We start from the raw sequence: 18,724 nt of genomic DNA, 5'->3' as shown, positions 1-18,724 counted from the left end.
TTGTAAAGAAGCTGGTAAAATGCGGTCTTGACTATGCTACCACTCAGTGGATTTGTAACTGGCTGATTGACCGAACCCAAAGGGTGCTCATCAATGGTTCCTCTTCATCCTGGAGAAGAGGGACTAGTGGGGTGCCACAGGGTTCTGTCTTGGGCCCGGTCTTATTCAACATCTTTATCAACGACTTGGATGATGGACTCAAGGGCATCCTGATCAAATTTGCAGATGACACCAAACTGGGAGGGGTGGCTAACACCCCAGAGGACAGGATCACACTTCAAAACGACCTTGACAGATTAGAAAACTGGGCCAAAACAAACAAGATGAATTTTAACAGGGAGAAATGTAAAGTATTGCACTTGGGCAAAAAAAAATGAGAGGCACAAATACAAGATGGGTGACACCTGGCTTGAGAGCAGTACATGTGAAAAGGATCTGGGAGTCTTGGTTGACCACAAACTTGACATGAGCCAACAGTGTGACGCGGCAGCTAAAAAAGCCAATGCAATTCTGGGCTGCATCAATAGGAGTATAGCATCTAGATCAAGGGAAGTAATAGTGCCACTGTATTCTGCTCTGGTCAGACCTCACCTGGAGTACTGTGTCCAGTTCTGGGCACCACAGTTCAAGAAGGACACTGACAAACTGGAACGTGTCCAGAGGAGGGCAACCAAAATGGTCAAAGGCCTGGAAACGATGCCTTATGAGGAACGGCTAAGGGAGCTGGGCATGTTTAGCCTGGAGAAGAGGAGGTTAAGGGGTGATATGATAGCCATGTTCAAATATATAAAAGGATGTCACACAGAGGAGGGAGAAAGGTTGTTTTCTGCTGCTCCAGAGAAGCGGACACGGAGCAATGGATCCAAACTACAAGAAAGAAGATTCCACCTAAACATTAGGAAGAACTTCCTGACAGTAAGAGCTGTTCGACAGTGGAATTTGCTGCCAAGGAGTGTGGTGGAGTCTCCTTCTTTGGAGGTCTTTAAGCAGAGGCTTGACAACCATATGTCAGGAGTGCTCTGATGGTGTTTCCTGCTTGGCAGGGGGTTGGACTCGATGGCCCTTGTGGTCTCTTCCAACTCTATGATTCTATGATTCTATGAGTGTGTTCTGAGCCACTCTGGCTTATTGATTCAAAAGTCTGCCTGAATTTGACACTCCTATGGCCAGAGTTGGGTCATAGTGCATCCATTAATAGAGAATCCTAGATTTGTCTTGGACCAGAAGTTCTCTTTGTGCAATGCTTTGATTACTGGAGGCTGAAGAATGAAGTTTCAACAGTGTCCCCTGAATTGCAGGTGTAGAATTGGAAATTGGCTAGCACTAGCCTCTTAGCTATCTTTCTTCTGCATAGCTGGAGAGGAATCAGAGCCTGTGCAAAAGTGAAGAGGAAACAGAATATGAATTGCCAACTGATGTCAGCAGAGCAGGAAGACCTCCCAGTCTGGCAAGGATCCAAGTATTAGAAGCATAGTGAATGCAAAGTGAGCAGAAGATTCTCTCTTCTCAATAAATCTGTGGAAGTGAGGAGAGCTAGCAGTCCCACAAATCAGTCTCTGTGCCTTCATTGAAGATCAAGATTGAACTAAGACAGCACATTTTTTTGGATGCTAGTTCTATTTTACACTGTTTTCATTGCCCACCAGAGAATACTGTTTTAAGTGCTGTTGAGCTTAAGCTGTAAAGCTTCCTTTAGAAGTTCCGCCCAGTTACACGCATGTGCTGAAGATCCTTGCCCTGTGAGTGGTATTTTGAAAGTGCTTTTTGGGAATGGGCTTTTCTAAGCAGTGGGTGGATATCCTTGACCTCCATGTGCCCTTCACTATTGCAAAGTCCCTGCTCAAATGTTATGTGACACTGCAGACATTTATTCAGCACCTGCAAAAGACATGGGGGAAAGGTGGTTGGCTTTCTTTATTTTATTATTTTAAAGACTTTGTTATGAAGGTGAAATAACAACCAGTTAGAAATATGACAGGAAATTTATTTTCTTACAAAACTACAAAACCCATCCTGTCCAAAGGCATGGGATTGAATTACATCAGAGCTTGTTACATTCACACTTCCGTCCCTTAAGTTGTTGTATTTCAGTTGTGTGACAGTTGCAGTTGTGTGCAAGCACAGCAACCAAAGAAAGTCTGTAATGTGGATGAGGTCCTATGCCCTCTTCTTTTGTGCTGTACATAATAACAGTATGACAATACACGAAACATGTGATCTTTTCGTTTTGTTCCCCTTTCTGTTTTTAGCTTAGTAGTCAGTTTTTTTCTATCCATGTTAATTGCCAGACTTCTTTAGACCATGTGGTCAATGCACAGCCTCTAAAAATTCCAATATCTAGCTATTACTGCCTTGGCTGCTAGTAAAAGCTGGCCAATAAGATGTTTAAAATGCAGATTCATATTGACCACTAGGTAATGATTAAGTAAAGGCGACTATGCCCTTTGATTATATTTTGTGCAGTTATGCCTCTAATTTCTTTCAACAGTTCCTCTCAGAATGTGGCCACCTTTTCACAGGTCTGCCACATGTGGTGATGTGAGCCCAACACCACACACACACCCTCCAACAAGATGGTTTGTTTCCACAAGGGGCAAGAGCACATGAGGCTGTTTTTCAGGATTCAGCCTGATCTGATTATATTCAATGAAGAGAAGAGAATTTGAACCAGTGTGGCTAAATCTCTTCCTGCCACTCTCCTTAGCTCTGTGAAAGGAGGATGGGGTAAAATCTTTCATGCAGGTGATAATTAGAATGGTCCTTAGCACATTGATTGCTCTGACAGCACTCTCTGCTGGTAGTAGCCCTGGCCTAGGTGCCTGTTTTCTCTCTTTGGCTAAATCAGATCTGAAGTGAACAGAGCCTCTCCTGTTATAACAGATTTCTTTTTCTGATTGCCAGAGCCAGGAGCTGTGGGGCACCTGAGCTTCACGGAGATTCTGGACACTTCGCTCAAGGTCAGCTGGCAAGAACCTGTAGAGAAAAATGGCATCATTACAGGCAAGTATCAGCAAGCAGCCACTTACGAAAAGATGGGGAGGGCAATAGGAGAAAAAGAAAGAAACTCATTGCACTGCAGTGATCAATATGGCCCGCTTTTATCGAGAGCTTCTGGCGGAGAATTCAAGCTTGCCGCTACTACTGTTTAAAGCTTGAAGCGTCAGCAAAGGTGTGTATTGAGAGGTCATTGGGTAGTTACAACCAGCTCACAGTCATGGCCTCTAGAAAAGTTGTCTGTGGGGCAATTTAGCTCCCCACATCTATTTGAGCTTGTAAAATCTCATATCTCCCCACCCCTATGACATGCACATGGTACTTTCTATTTCTCTGCAACTCAACGAGGTTGGAGAGCCACAGTTGTCAAGACTTTTTAGGGATGAATTTATAACAAGGACATCACAATCCATTAAAATCTTAATCTTCATATTGGCCCTCTGGGTCTGGAAAATGTTAGTTCCCTGTTGACCAAAATTCCATTTATGTATTTCATGTATGATGTGCTCCAAAAGAATGTGTTTTCTTTTGCTGTCAGTGGCAGAGGTTTCACTGGGCCATGCTTCTTTGCTATTTATGCACATGAAACTTGTGACCTTTGGAATGCAAAGACACCCATTGCTTCATTATTGGTAATCCACACAGCAGCGGATCCCACATATTTAGGCAGAGACAGTGTGGGTATTGGACAAAAAGCTTTAAAGAGTTTTAATAACCTTCTGTGCTGCGCGTATTTCTCACATGCATGTGATTTAATTGGGTCTATGTGTATGCCTTGGACCCCACTACCTGAAAGATCGTCTCTCCCATATGGACCTGCCTGGCTGTTAAGATCCTTGAATGAGCACCTTCTCCCAGTCCTAGCAACATTAGAGGCCCAGTTGGTGGTGGCTCAAGAGAGGCAGGGCCTTTTCTGTGGCTACCCTCATACTGTGGAATTCTCTCCCAAGAGAGGCCAGCCTTGTGCCCTCCTTGCTACCCTTCCTCTGGCAGGCTAAGACCTTCCTGTTCAGACAGGCCTTTGAAAACTAAGGTGAAGACGATGCTGACCACAGGGCTGCCAGGCCAGGCCAAAATGTATTTTAATGTTGTTGTTTTTAAAAATGTGTTTTGGTGTTTTTTGACTTGGATACTTCCTTCTATGGAAGTTATATGGTCACAAAAAACAATAAAATCTGCTTGCCTGCCTGCCTGCTTGAAAGTGATCTCAACAATTGCTGGAAGCTTTCAACCCAAAATGTGGCAACTAGGCAATGAAATCATACCCATGTGCTGAGCTCATGCACCAACCAACTTATGGTATGACCTCCTCTCAGAGGTGTGTTATGCCCAAACATTATTGATAATTAAAGACCCATCTCTTTGCCCAAACTTTTGAGAGGGATGAGGTGAAATGCTGCTTGGTGGATTGCTTTATTCATTCCCCTCCGCCATGTAGATTTATTAAATGTTGCATTTTTGGCATAGCTGTCAATGTTTCCCTTTTTTAAGGGAAATTCCCTTATTCCGAATAGGATTCCTCGCAAGAAAAGGCAAAAGTTGACAGCTATGATTTTTGGTTGTGTTTTAGACTGTTAAATGTGGTTATTTGTGGTTTTTAGTGTCAAAAGTATAAGTAACAAACCAGTAATGATTCCATCATGGATTCTGTGCCATGTCGTTGTGGATGTGTTATGAAACATTTCCTCCTGGAGAAAATCAGGGCTAGTCCATGTGGTTGCTAGAAAACAAAAGCAGAGAACAAGATGAAGCAAGATGGCCCTAGCCAACGGGGATGCAAGCAGGTCCTATGGAAGCTTTGAAGCTGGCTTAGTAAGGTGACAGTTCGTTCTATACCTGAATCAAATTATTTTAGGAAAGGGGGAGGAAAGTGAAGATCCCTTTTATTTATGAGGAAATGTAGGCCTAGAGACATGTCAGGCAAGGTTTATAAGGAAGAAAAAGTTCCCCTGTTACGGTGAACATTGCATTTAAGGCAGGGAGATGGGAGGTGGCGAAATCATTCATTTCCCTTGAATGGTTCAGTGGCTTATCCAATGCTGCTTAGAAACCTAAGAGTGCTTAGGAGGCTCCCACTTCATCACTTCGGTGCATGGATGTCATTTGCTGTGACTTGGTTTTTAATTCTAGTGTGCGGAATGAGAGGAAAGCGCAGAGGGCATTAGGAGGGAGCAAGCCAGCTTTGGTAAATTGCCCGTTGCTCTCATTGTAAATTTCAGTATCTTCCTCTCTCCCTCAGCAAACTCTGATTTATGAGGGCCTGGATGCAGACGGACAGTTTGTGATTGGATGTACTGCTCTCTCATACAGAATTTACTCCAGATCAACAGAAAATTATTTCTGAAACTCTTCTGGTCATTAGTTTCAGTTAGGCTGCAGCTTATGGAGAAGGGGCTAATGCCAGAGAACAAGGAATGCTTCTTCTCCTGCCTGAAACTGGAGTCAGATAAAACCCAATTGCCTCTGCCTCTTCAGTTCTTCTAGGATGCTACTCATCTTGCACAGTTTCTGCCTTTTAAAAGTTAGAAAAAGTCCAAAGGAAGAAGAGGCAGATGGAAGGAACTTCCTTCCATCTGCCTCTTCCTTTGGACTTCATAGTTTCTTCTGCAAGTTCAGTTCCTTCCTAGCAAGGTTGGGCTCCATGTGCTTTGTTTTTATCTGGTTTGGCTGGACTCCTTTTCAGAAGTAGAACATTTGGTGTGTTGATGGTGGGTTTTTCTGCCTGCTCAGGGCCAGTTCATGCAACCATTGTGGCAAGGTGACAGGATAAAGCTTTGGCACTTCAACTGCTGCAGAGCTCATCAGATGGGCAAGCAATGCTTTTGAAGATAACTTTCGTAAGGATAAGAGTGCAAAACAAAATATCTTGCCCTCACATAGATTTTTGTGGTCACGTGGCAGTAGAGGCTCATGGAAAAATTGAGTGCGCCATACGAAATCCAGCAATTATGTGATGCAAAACAGATAAGACATCCTTTTATTTCGTAGATTTGCATTGGTAAACATGCAGCAATCTTTTTGACCTTCCTGAAAGACACTTTTACTATTAGAAATCACTTGAGTTATTCCTTTATATATTTTATGTCTCTACCTCTGAGACCGTTTTCAGATAAAAGATAGGAGATGATGGTGTATCACGTCAAAATCATCATTATTTATCCTTGAAAATACTATCCCATCCAAGTTTGTCATTCTCAAGCCTGGAAGGGCCAATGTGGTTGTTTCATGACCAAGCTAGTTGCTGGAGAGCTGTCCTCTCTTACGCTAGTGAGCTTGAATCACATCCTATTCGCATCCCTTCAAGAGTGTCCTGTACCTTCCTGCCCTGATCCTAATCACCAGGGAAGTTGCAATCAAGCAAACTTTTCCAACCAGCTCTCTCTCGGCTGTCACAAGAAAGGTTCACAAATGTGCTCCAGAGTTAATAAAGTTGTCACCAGGGGTTCAGAGGAGGGAGAGAGGAGAACAAGCAAAATCAGGAGCAAAACTGAGAAAATTGGGTTATAGACAGTCTGGAAAGTTCACCGAAGGCAGGCAGAAATGAAAGAGCAAAGGAGTGAATGGCTTAACAAGCAAGTCTACAATAGAAAAGTGAGGTTGGAGGGTTAGGTGCTGCACAGATAAGGACAATGGCTTTGCTGTACAAGGTTGGAAAAGGCAAGATAATGATCCACCCTGCTTAAAAAAGTGTATGGAAGGGCAGCTGTGGAGATCCCCCCACGTATTGTTTTAAAATTCTCAGCATATTCTTCTGGGTTGAGTAGCATATCATTTGTAAGGTTTTCCATAAGGTCTCATCAGTGACAGTAGCTTTTGCCTAGTACAAGATATCACTTGTGTAAAGACGCACAGATGTTTTTCCTCTGGTTTGTTGAACTGTTTTAAAAAATATTTGCACCAATAATGTCACCAGCATTAAGCAATTGATCTCAAACTCTTACAAGCTTCTACAAACCAGATCTAGTAGTGGATGGACTCCTTGAAGGTATAGAGAATCTAGATGAGTAAACAGCTTCTTTCCTCGAAATCCTCAAATACAAATAAATAAAAAGGCAGGAAAGGAAAGAGAGATGTATTTGTTGGTTGGCTGGTTTGTAGTTAATAAGAGTAATAGTGGCTTGCTTAATACAAAGTGAGAGAACATCTGCTATGCATGCAGAAGGTCCCAGGCTCAGTTCCTGCTGGCCTCTCCAGGTAAGGCTGGGAGAGAATCCTGCCTGAAATCCTGGAGAGCTGTTGCCTGTCACTGCAGAGAATACTGAACTAGATGGGTCAATGGTCTGACGCGGTACAGTGGTACCTCGGGTTACATACACTTCAGGTTACATACACTTCAGGTTACAGACTCTGCTAACCCAGAAATAGTGCTTCAGGTTAAGAACTTTGCTTCAGGATGAGAACAGAAATCGTGCTCCAGCAGCGCGGCGGCAGCAGGAGGCCCCATTAGCTAAAGTGGTGCTTCAGGTTAAGAACAGTTTCAGGTTAAGAACGGACCTCCGGAACAAATTAAGTACGTAACCAGAGGTACCACTGTATAAGATTTATGCTGCTCTTGTCAAAACATGCAACATGGCCCTGGGCTCATCTGGACTTCCTTTCATGCAGTGCTTTCCAGGTACAGTGGAACCTTGGTTTTCAAAAGTAATCCATTGCAGAAGACTGTTCGACTTTCAAAACGTTCGAAAACCGAAGATAAATGGGTGGTCAGCAAAATCCATTGAAAAAAAGGAAAAACACGCAGCGGAAGCTGTTTGATTTCCGAAGCGCGTTCAAAAACAGAAGCAATTACTTCTGGGTTTTCGGCGTTCAGGTTCCAAATCATTTGTCAATGGAGATGTTCGAGAACTGAGGTTCCACTGTAAAGGTCTGGGCTTTAAAGCTCAGTATCTGAGCATCTGGGATTTTTTTCATCCCAGTGCTTTCCCTAAGAAAACCCATGTTTTACTGCTGAATTGGAGCAAATGGCAATCCACAGAAAAACTGATAGTCTTTTGCTCAGTAAAACACAGGTTTCTGGGGAAAGCACCGAGATCAAAAAACAAAACAAAACAACCACTCGGACACGGAGCTTTAAGCATAGACTTGTGCCAAGAAACATGGCACAAAAGGAAGTGTTTGTAAGCCCCCTCCTGCCAGCAACTGAAGATGCCACCATAAGCCAGGGACAGAGGGGGGGGGGGTGTCCCTGACATTTGTTTATACCTGTAGTATACTTATAATCTGGCTATGCGCTGCAGGAAATAACCCTCAAACCTGGATGTTGGGGACAAGCACATGTGAACCTGTTGGTTATGCATGTGGGAATAGCTACTTGTGGGAGGAGCAGAGAAATAAAATGATCCAGAAATAAAATTTCCTGATGCTTGAGGCGGATGTTGAAGAAGCAAGAACTGAGCTGCCACTGAGTCGCCCTTGGGTTGCAAACACAGCTGAGGGCTCTGTAGGCATGTCACTCTCTGAAGCCCCATGGGCAGCAGAATGGGCAGGTGAAGCTCCTTCAGCCCAGGGGGGCAGGACCCTTTGCTTTGCTGCAGTTGACACCAGCTTAATGAGCGAACATTGCTACATAGAAAAGTGCTTTTCTGTTTAAGGAGAGTATCAACACACTGGAGGCTCCTTGGCCAAGTCACTGAGCTGTTCTTTGAACAGATTTTAAGACTGCACAGGGAACAGGCGTGGAAGACGCCTCTGATAACAGCTGCTTGATTTCTTTGTCCTTTTCCCCCCTTCCCTTTCCAGGCTACCAAATCTCCTGGGAGGTGTACAGCAGGAATGAATCGCGTCTTGCTCGCACTCTTGCTAACACAACCCTTGAGTACAAAATTACAGGCTTGTCATCTCTCACCACTTACACGATAGAGGTAGCAGCAGAGACGTCAAAGGGGACCGGCATGGTCACTTCATCAACCATTTCGTCTGGTGTTCCTCCAGGTTGGTAAAAACAGAAATCGGAACAGCCCCAGAAATATTGTTGTGTGATGGGTATAATTAATTCTTCTTCTATTTTTTTTGAATGCCAAAGGATCACAAGGGCTACTAACAGAAGTAAAGTGAAAAATGGAAATGCAGGAGATATATTTACATTGGTATATCTTTCATATTTGCAATGGTCTGGTGCATGGTTGTCATATAACCTGATTCAGGAAAGATTTGGGTGGAAGGTTATACTGGGGCCTTTTCAAGGCTAATGGTGAAATGAGTAGTTAAAGGAATCGAGTCCCTGCATTAATGTAGTGCCCTTAACTCTGTGCCATTGCATCTACACCATCATGAATGCCTTGCAGAGGCTTAGAATCTGGACTCTAGCAAGCTGCTGGGGCTGAGGAGAAGGAAATAGTCTGAGCTGAGATATTCCTCCCCTCTCCTACTTCTGAGGGATGGTAGCCCATGTGGGGAGTTGAGTGGCAGGTGAGATGAGGAGGCACTCAAACCACTTTTAGTGCCTTGCTATCCACATACAATGACCAGAATTGCATCATTATGCATTTATCATGATTATTTTGTTTCACTGGCAATCCCATTTCTACCAAGGAGTCACTTGCTTTGAGGTATTATCCAAGCTTTGAATGCACATAGAGCTCTATAAGATATAAATATTCTTCTGATACCCATAGCAGAGAATGGTTCATCTTCAAAACTTCCAGACAATGTCCTGGTTCAGAGTCAATAGTCCTGTTACTATCAATTCTTGGAGAGTGACAATGGGGAAAGGAATTTTGCCTTCATGTCCTCTTTGTTGTTTCTTTGGAGGCCAGAGAGAGAAACAGGATGTTGGACCAGGTGGGCTCTTTTGCGATCCAGTAGATCACTTCTGATGTTCAGATCTGCCACTGGAAAATAATAGCCAGATGGGTGGGGTATAAATAATAAAATTACTACTACTACTACTACTACTACTACTACTATTGCAGCTGTTCAAGCTGTTGAAATGTTGAGCTGTGTATTTATCCCCTGACTCTGTGTTCTTTTTCTCCCTCTCTTTCTGTTTGGTGCGTTGCCATATATAGAGCTTCCTGGTGCACCATCCAATTTGGTCATTTCCAACATCAGCCCCCGCTCTGCCACCCTTCAGTTCCGGCCTGGGTACGATGGGAAAACATCCATCTCCAAATGGATAGTGGAAGGCCAGGTATGCCAAATATTTGTGGATGAGGTTTAAGATTCCCATTTTAATTAAGTAATTCTGATGAACTAAAAATATGATCACATTTGATTTTAAGCTGCTAGAGTATGACCACGAGAGTCTCCTAAAAACAATTTGAAAAGGTTCAATATCGAAGTTGGTGATTCACCTCAAAAAGATGTTGTTGTTGTTTTGTTGCAGCATCAGATTCACAAGAGCGATATCTCGTAGGCTCTTGGCTGTGCGTTCCTGAGTGAGGGCTTAGAGCAAATGTACCAAATAACTATACAGTGGTACCTTGGTTCTCAGACCCCTTGGTACTCAAACAACTTGGAACTCAAACACTGCAAACCCAGAAGTAAGTGTTCCGGTTTGCGAACATTTTTTGGAAGCTAAAAGTGCTCTGTTTTGAGTATTAAGCTTCCGTACTGAGTGCCACACTTCCGTTTTGAGTGTTATGCTGAGGTCTGTCTGTTTTTGCGAACATATTTTGCATTTTTGTTTTTGTGGATTTTTTCTTTTGTTTTTCTGACTGTGTGGAGCCCAGTTCAGCTACTGATTGATTGATTATGTGACTGCAGTACATTGTTTATTGCTTTCATTTTATGGATCAATGGTCTCGTTAGATAGTAACATTCATGTTAAATTGCTGTTTTAGGGGTTGTTTTTAAAAAGTCTGGAACAGATTAATCCATTTTGCATTGCTTTCTATGGGAAAGTGTGCCTTGGTTTTGGAACACTTTGGTTTTGGAACGGACTTCTGGAACGGATTAAGTTTGAGAACCAAGGGACCACTGTAGTTAGCAAGTGAGCTGATGGATCTGCCTGGCTTGCAGGGGAGTCAAGAGGTTGGCTTTTCTGCTACAGGGAAGTGGTAACAGGATGCCTGTTAAAAGAGGGGATAGATGTTTCTCCACTAAGAAGGAACAGAAATTGCATACAGACAATGAACAAGGCTGGCCTTCCATTCTATTCAGAGAACAGGGGCAAAGGTGAGAGCATTTACTGTTGCCTTTAAATGCACCGAGTTGATAATTAAGAGTGTGTAAGCTATTAGCTTTCTTCAAAGGGAGAGCAAGGGAGAAATGCTAAGAAATGCATTTAGATGAAAGCTATTTTCAAAAGCCTGATCTTCTTGCTTGGCTGTATAAAAATATTTCCATCTTGAGCACTTTATTAAGGTTTGATGCTTATGTCACTATCAGTACATTTGCAATTGTACAGGATCTAAAAATATAAAAATGTGCCTCAGCTCACTGGCCTTGGGAATGATTATTTGTCTGTCTCTCTCTCTTTCAATCTCTTTCTTTCTTTTTTTCTTTCTTTCTTTCTTTTAATGGATTAGGCAAGTTTATGGAAACTAAGTCTGTCAACGGATAACAAATGCAATTTACTGTCCATGGTTTAAAGTCAATGTACCTCTGATTGTGGTGTATATGATAAACAATAGGGGCACCACAATTAGCACCCCACTAGAGATTTTTCTTATTATTCTGATTATTTCTGATTATTTGTGCCCATGGTGGTATTGGGGTGGTTCTACAACATCCTGCTTTCAATACTGTCCACACCTGCAAAAGTTTGAGGCTACGTGGCTTTGCTTCCAACCTGTGCATGTCCCATAATTTCCTGCTGAAATCCTGTCACTTTTCATACCTCAGAACTAGTGAAGGAAGATGATGTTCTTTAGAAATCCACAACTAATGTTCTTTGTTGCGTCTCTGACACCTTATAGAATATACTCACAAAAACCCAACAGTCTCTAGTCTAGAGGGACCCTCCATCATGCCCCCTTAATGAACTTCCCAAGGCATCTAACTGGTTGCTGTTGTCTTTTGCATCAGCCAGTTTTAAATTGGAATGTTGGAATTCTGCAACTGGTTAGAGACTAAGAAATACTCAAATGTTGTGCTGGGTTTTATGATTTGAGAAGGAAGCCTCTCATGTAAGGAAGAGGAGAGACATCATACCAAGGGATATTATCAGTATTTATGTGCTAAACTTTGTTAGTTGATGTACAAAAAATGAAAATAAAACAAGCCCTCCCTTTACATTTACCTTCTAAACCAAGATTCCCCCCCCCCCCATTAAGACTCTGTGCCTTTAATGCCTACCTAAAAAGTAAAGGGACCCCTGACAGTTAAGTCTATTCACAAACGACTCTGGGGTTGCGCCGCTAATCTCGCTTTCCTGGCCGAGGGAGCCGCCGTTTTTCCTCAGACAGTTTTTCCGGGCCATGTGGCCAGCATGACTAAGCCGCTTCTGGCGAAACCAGAGCAGCGCACGGAAACGCCGTTTACCTTCCCGCCGGAGCGGTACCTATTTATCTACTTGCACTTTGATGTGCTTTCAAACTGCTAAGTTGGGAGGAGCAGGGACCGAGTAACAGGAGCTCACCCCGTCGCGGGGATTCGAACCGCCGACCTTCCGATAGGCAAGCCCAAGGCTCAGTGGTTTAGACCACAGCACTACCCACGTCCCTGATGCCTACCTAGTAGGATATAATTCAACAGGTGTAGTTTTCTCTATGTGGAGACACCACGGTGGAGAAATCTGTGCCTTGTGCAATTCTGTGCGTCTTATACTATTGTATTCAAATGGATTATTGAATACTACTTTATTTGACAGAAGCTGTTCATTTCAAAATTACGTTTTTATTGTGACTTTTTCGTATTGGATCAGATTGTTGAAAGGTCTTTGTCATTTCTTCAGCTTGTAAGCCGCCATAATAATAATAATAATAATAATAATAATAATAATAATAATAAATTTATTTATATCCCGCCCTCCCCAGCCAAAGCCGGGCTCAGGGCGGCTAACAACAATAAAACAGTACAAAAGTACAGCACAAACAACACTCTAAAATCATTCATTATAAAATTAACTAATTCAAGCCACTGGCAACCATTGGGCCAGAGCTCCGCGAAGATTGCCGAGGGAGGGAGTCAGGCTGTGCCCTGGCCAAAGGCCTGGTGGAACAGCTCTGTCTTGCAGGCCCTGCGGAAAGATGTCAAGTCCCACAGGGCCCTGGTCTCTTGTGACAGAGTGTTCCACCAGATCGGAGCCACAGCCAAAAAGGCCCTGGCTCTAGTTGAGGCCAGCCTAACTTCTCTGTGGCCTGGGACCTTCAAGATGTTTTTATTTGAAGACCGTAAGTTTCTCTGTGGGGCATACCAGGAGAGGCGGTCCCGTAGGTACGAGGGTCCTAGGCCGTATAGGGCTTTAAAGGTTAAAACCAGCACCTTAAACCTGATCCTGTACTCCACCGGGAGCCAGTGCAGCTGGTATAGCACCGGGTGAATGTGATCTCGCAGCGAAGACCCCGTAAGGAGTCTCGCTGCAGCATTCTGCACCCACTGGAGTTTCTGGGTCAGTCTCAAGGGCAGCCCCACATAGAGCGAGTTACAATAATCCAGTCTGGAGGTGACCGTCGCGTGGATCACAGTGGCTAGGTCAGGGCGAGAGAGGTAAGGAGCCAACTGCTTAGCTTGGCGGAGATGGGAAAATGCCGCCTTTGTTGTAGCTGCAATCTGCGCCTCCATGGAAAGGGAGGTGTCGAAGATTACACCCAAACTCTTAACGGACGGTGCTGGCACTAATTGCGCCCCCGCAAGAGATGGGAGTTGCCCCCCCCCCCAATCCCATATCGTCCCGTCCCAGCCACAGGACCTCTGTCTTCGAAGGATTTAGCTTCAACCGGCTCCCACGTAACCATCCAGCCACAGCTTCCAAACATCTAGTCAGTGTGTCTGGGGCCGAGTCAGGATGGCCATCCATCAACAGATAGAGTTGGGTGTCATCAGCATACTGATGGCAACCCAGCCCAAAACTCCAGACAAGCTGGGCGAGGGGGCGCATAAAGATGTTGAAAAGCATCGGGGAGAGTATCGCACCCTGAGGTACTCCACACACCAAGGAGTGGCGCGATGACAATTCCCCCCCAAGCGCCACCCTCTGTTCCCGACCAGAGAGAAACGAGCGCAGCCATTGAAGGACTGTGCCCTGGATACCCACGTCGGCAAGGCGGTGGTCCAGAAGTTTGTGATCGACCATGTCGAAAGCTGCTGACAGATCTAGAAGAATCAGCAGCCCTGACCCTCCTCGATCCAGCTGTCTACGAAGATCATCTGTTAGGGCAACCAGAGCCGTCTCAGTCCCATGACCAGCGTGGAAGCCGGACTGGAATGGATCCAGAGCATAGAATAATAATATAGAAAGGCGGTATTGAAATTAAAAGTGAAATGAAATACAGTGGTACCTCGGGTTACAGACGCTTCAGGTTACAGACTCCGCTAACCCAGAAATAGTACCTCAGGTTAAGAACTTTGCTTCAGGATGAGAACAGAAATCGCGCGGCGGCAGCGTGGCAGCGGCGGGAGGCCCCATTAGCTAAAGTGGTACCTCAGGTTAAGAATAGTTTCAGGTTAAGAACAGACCTCCAGAATGAATTAAGTTCTTAACCTGAGGTACCACTGTACATCTTAAAGCTTCTGTGAGGAGAAAGGCAATCCTAATCATACCACAAGTTTGTCCCCCCCCCCACAAAAAAATAATACACCCCTGGGCCTTCCTCATCCTTAATCTGTCTGTATGCATTATTTAAGAATTTGCCCCATTAGGGGAATAAAAAAATCAATCCAGGATGTGAAACAGTCAGCAAGATTGAAAGATGACTTCTCTTCTTTTACTCTTGAGCTACTTCAGATTTTCATTTTGTTTGTTTGTTTTTTGCAGTGCAGTAAAGGAAGTGATGAAATAGCTGGAAGACTTTCTTGTTGTGAGATACTACATAATAGATATGTGGCAGTCTATAAATAAATTGTAGAGATCTTTGTGAATGTTCAGAAGAAAGAAAGCCACAACAGGAATTGCAGACACGCCTCTATATCTGTAGTCCAGCTCGCTGAGGAGTTTATCTGATCCTCAGTGGAGAAATCTGCTTTTAGATTCTGTTTCATGAGTTTCTATGCTAAACAGGCTGTCTGGGGTTGTGTGCGTTAAATTATAGGCCACAAGGGGGTAGTACAGGATGAATTGCCTTTTACAATATACTTCCAATCACTCATGTGCCTGAGTAATGAAATACTCTAGAGTTTTCTCACCTTAAGTCTTTAAGTGTCCCTCAGAGAAATACTCCTCTCCATTAGCTCTGAACAATGTCCCTCTTTGTTTCTGCTGTGGTGTCCTAGATTTATTTATTTATTTCCAACTAGCCGTTCCTCATTTATTCTCCTGTCAGGCAAACTCTGCTCCTTCCTTCCCACCTACAGATTTCTATAAATAATATTATATGGTACTTTTAAGATTAAATGCTGAATTCCTGAGACTATTCCTTTATACTGACCATTCGTTGGTAGTGAGGTTGCTTCCAGTTGTTTGGTCCCTTTTGAATGATGCATACAGGCATTCCATTTCTTCTTCTTCTTTGGCAATCTCTCGTAGCCAAGTAAGATTGTCTTCCATAAACACAATTTTAAAAGTGAGTCTGTAAGTGATTGTGGAGGCCAATTCTGGAACCACACGTCTTCCCATGGTGGAGTCATAGGTTTCCGGGCAGGAGTTGATCATGGTGTGGATTTGCCAAGTGTGCCTTCCTCTTAACACGTTTCTCCCTTGCGTCCTGAGTTTGAGTGCCTTCAAAGCCCATGGCACATTGGTAAAGGCTGCTCTCCAATTGGAGTGCTTGCAGGCAAGTGTTTCCCAATTGTTGGTGTTTATACTACATTTTATATATATATTTTCCTTGAGACAGTCTTTAAACCTCTTTTGTTGACCACCAGCATTATGCTTTTCATTTTTAAGTTCAGAATAGAGTAGTTGCTTTGGAAGACAATAATCAGGCATCCACACAACATGACCAGTCCAACGAAGTTGATGTTGAAGAATCACTTCTTCGACACGGGTGAACTTTGCTTCTTCCAGTACACTGGCATTAGTTCGCCTGCCTTCCCAAGTGATGTGTACATTTTTTGGGAGACACCATTGGTGGAATCTTTCGAGGTTTCCATTTAACCTTTACCTCGGCATGTGATTCCTGAACAGTATCCAGGTTCCAGGGCATCATGCTGATGTTGTTCATACCGCAGATCTCAGTCAGCACATAAGCCATGGTTACACTGCAGTGCATTGCTGAAACAACATTCCCTGCACCTCTGGGGATGGTTGTGACACTCACAACATGCAAGGAGGGGAGAGTGCTCTCCTGCTTGGCCACTGCAAGAACTGGATAATGATGGACTAGATGGGCCACTGGCCTGATCCACCGGGCTCTTCCTATGTCCATCTTGGCTAGCAGCCATTTACAGTCTTATCCTTCATGAACTTGTCTAATCCTCTTTTAAAGCCATCCAAGTTGGTGGCTCTCACCCTGTGGGAGGGAGTTCATGGCTTAACTAAGCGCTGCATGAAGAAGTACATTATTTTATCTCTCCTGAACTTTCCAGCATTTAGCTTCTCTGGATGTCTGTGAGTTCTACTGTTGGAGAGAGGGATAATTATTTTTTCTCTTACGCACTTCTCCATGCCATGTGTAATTTCTCTCACATCACCTCTCTCTCGCCTTTTCATTTTGGTGGCCCTTTTCTGAATCTTTCTGCTTCTTTCCTCGTTTTCCCAGCTTCTTCATCTTAATGGTTTCTATTCTACATTTTGCTTTAAAAAGCTACACCGGGTACATTTGTGTTGAGATGTATCATTCTTAAACTGCAGAAATAAGGATTTGTACTGGTGTCTGGACGTCCCATGTAAACCATTCTGAAGACATAAGAACAGTAGCCTGAAATATAATGCCTGCTAATCCGAGCCAATCTTTCTTTATCTGCTGCCTCTGGCTTTTTACAGCTCCAAGTCAATTCCTCCTTCCTTCGCATCTTGCTAACATTTTACTTTGCAAGACTCAGTTTTAGAGTTGGTCTGTTCTTTTGTCATTCTAAATCATGTGTCTGCAGTATACTTGGAAACAGCCTGTGGTTTGCAAATTGAAAGCTTTTACTCTGCATCATTAGACAGAATCAGAGTTGGCATCTGGGTGTTCCTTTAAGAATAGCACAAAATTCTTCAGTGTGCTTCTTGTCATAACACTTGCCTGAAGGGCAGTGTGTTTCACCAACAGAAATAGAATTTTCCCAAACTGCAAAATTAAAATGTAGTTAATGTTAAAATGCTTCCCTCACATTTCAGAGGCACAGCAGTTCTGGTATTATGAATCTCTCAGGGCTTACTCACCCTTTACATTTTTGTAGTCAAATACAGACCCACGGATAGAAAATACACAGAGCTCTTATTGAGCATGAAGACTGTACCTGTATTACATTTGTTACACAAATATCCAAAATGCCATAGTCAGTAAAATATCTGTTGGAACTCAAACTCTGACAAAAATGTAAGATCTAACAAATGCCTCCATTGCCTCGCAGACAATTTCATTTTCCACAAGCTGGAAGAACTGGCCCTTGTGAGTCGAGGGCCCGCCACCCACAAAGGAGTATAATAAGACACAAAGACACATTATTTTAGGTTAATGGGCAAAATTAGGCCACAACTTTTATTGGTTACAGCATGTGAGTAGTATTGGCTTAGGCATTGGATGAAACAGCAATACAAGACTTCACAGGAGTCATATCAGGGTTAACAACCAATGGGAGGAGCTTGTTGATGCAAATACAACTGGAAGCTCCCCCATGATGTCACGGGGGTCGTGCCATGGCCCTAGTCACCAGCAGGGCATCGGACAGGATCTACGACCTCCGGATTCATTTAACAGAATACCCAAAAGAGGAGGGGTAGATGATGGCCCATACCCAATCCTCCAACACAGCACACATATTCCAGTGCCTAACTGCCAATACCAGAAAGTTGTGACGAATTGCTACAAGGTAGGCAAAAGAACCAAGAGGCTGGTGCCAATTTGCCAACTGGATAAAAAGAAGTCTTACCAGGCCCCTTGGGCAACCAAGGCAACCAACCGGTCCATAGCAAGGAGCTGACCGAAGAGGGAGGGAGGGAGACCCAAAGAAAGCAGGAACAGGCTGGGAGCAGAGGGCTGCTGCGGCTGTTTAAATACGGCTAGCCCCACCCACCAGCCTGCCCTGTTGGTCAGCTGGAAGGCTTGGCCGCAGCAGCAGAAGCAATCAGGAGCAGGGAGCCGAGCACACCTCCCTGCCCCAGTGGAAAGCTGCTCCCGCTCACAACCCCTCCCCTCTGGGAGGAGGAGAAGCCTCGCCAACAGGGAGGAACTGATTGACGAAGTGGAAGCACTGGGAGACATGGGAGGAAGGGATCATGGCCTCCTGGCTTTCATAATACAGAGGCAAAGGAAAGCTGAGTGTAGTCAGACATGCCCTCTGGACTTGAAGTATGCTGATTTAAGGAACTACTGGGTGAGATCCCATGGTCAGAAATATTCAAAGAGAAGGGAGTCCAGGAGGGGTGGGAGTTTCTTAAAAGTGAAATATTGAACACACAAATGCAGACAATTCCAACAAGAAAGAAAAGTGAGATGCATCTAAAAGAACCAGATATGAATGCAGACTTTCGGGGAAAATCTGTAACTTTTCAAGTGCATCCTGTCTCTCAGTGGCCAGACAGATGCTTCAATAGGAAGCCCGC

General features: G+C 44.0%; 1 protein-coding gene and 1 long non-coding RNA gene across 8 annotated transcripts in view; one reads left to right on the top strand and one right to left on the bottom strand.

Moving 5' to 3' along the window:
- The window catches only part of SDK1 (sidekick cell adhesion molecule 1), a 566,813-nt gene that overhangs the window by 420,646 nt on the left and 127,443 nt on the right, over positions 1–18,724 (top strand). For all 7 annotated transcript variants that reach the window (XM_080980906.1, XM_080980905.1, XM_080980909.1 and 4 more), the window contains exons 21-23: positions 2,902–3,000; positions 8,734–8,925; positions 10,002–10,123. In XM_080980906.1, coding sequence (XP_080837032.1) covers positions 2,902–3,000; positions 8,734–8,925; positions 10,002–10,123 — 413 coding nt within the window. The remainder of the gene's footprint in view (positions 1–2,901; positions 3,001–8,733; positions 8,926–10,001; positions 10,124–18,724) is intronic.
- Positions 1,964–18,161, bottom strand: LOC308463119. The gene is made up of 3 exons (XR_013979451.1): positions 18,052–18,161; positions 4,619–4,714; positions 1,964–2,973 (listed from the first exon to the last, which is right to left on the bottom strand). It is a non-coding gene; the product is annotated as an uncharacterized lncRNA (long non-coding RNA).

The sequence above is a fragment of the Podarcis pityusensis genome (assembly GCF_964106645.2).
Source record: "Podarcis pityusensis genome assembly, chromosome: 14".
Taxonomy (NCBI): domain Eukaryota; kingdom Metazoa; phylum Chordata; class Lepidosauria; order Squamata; family Lacertidae; genus Podarcis; species Podarcis pityusensis.
This window is presented reverse-complemented; position numbering and strand designations above follow the sequence as displayed.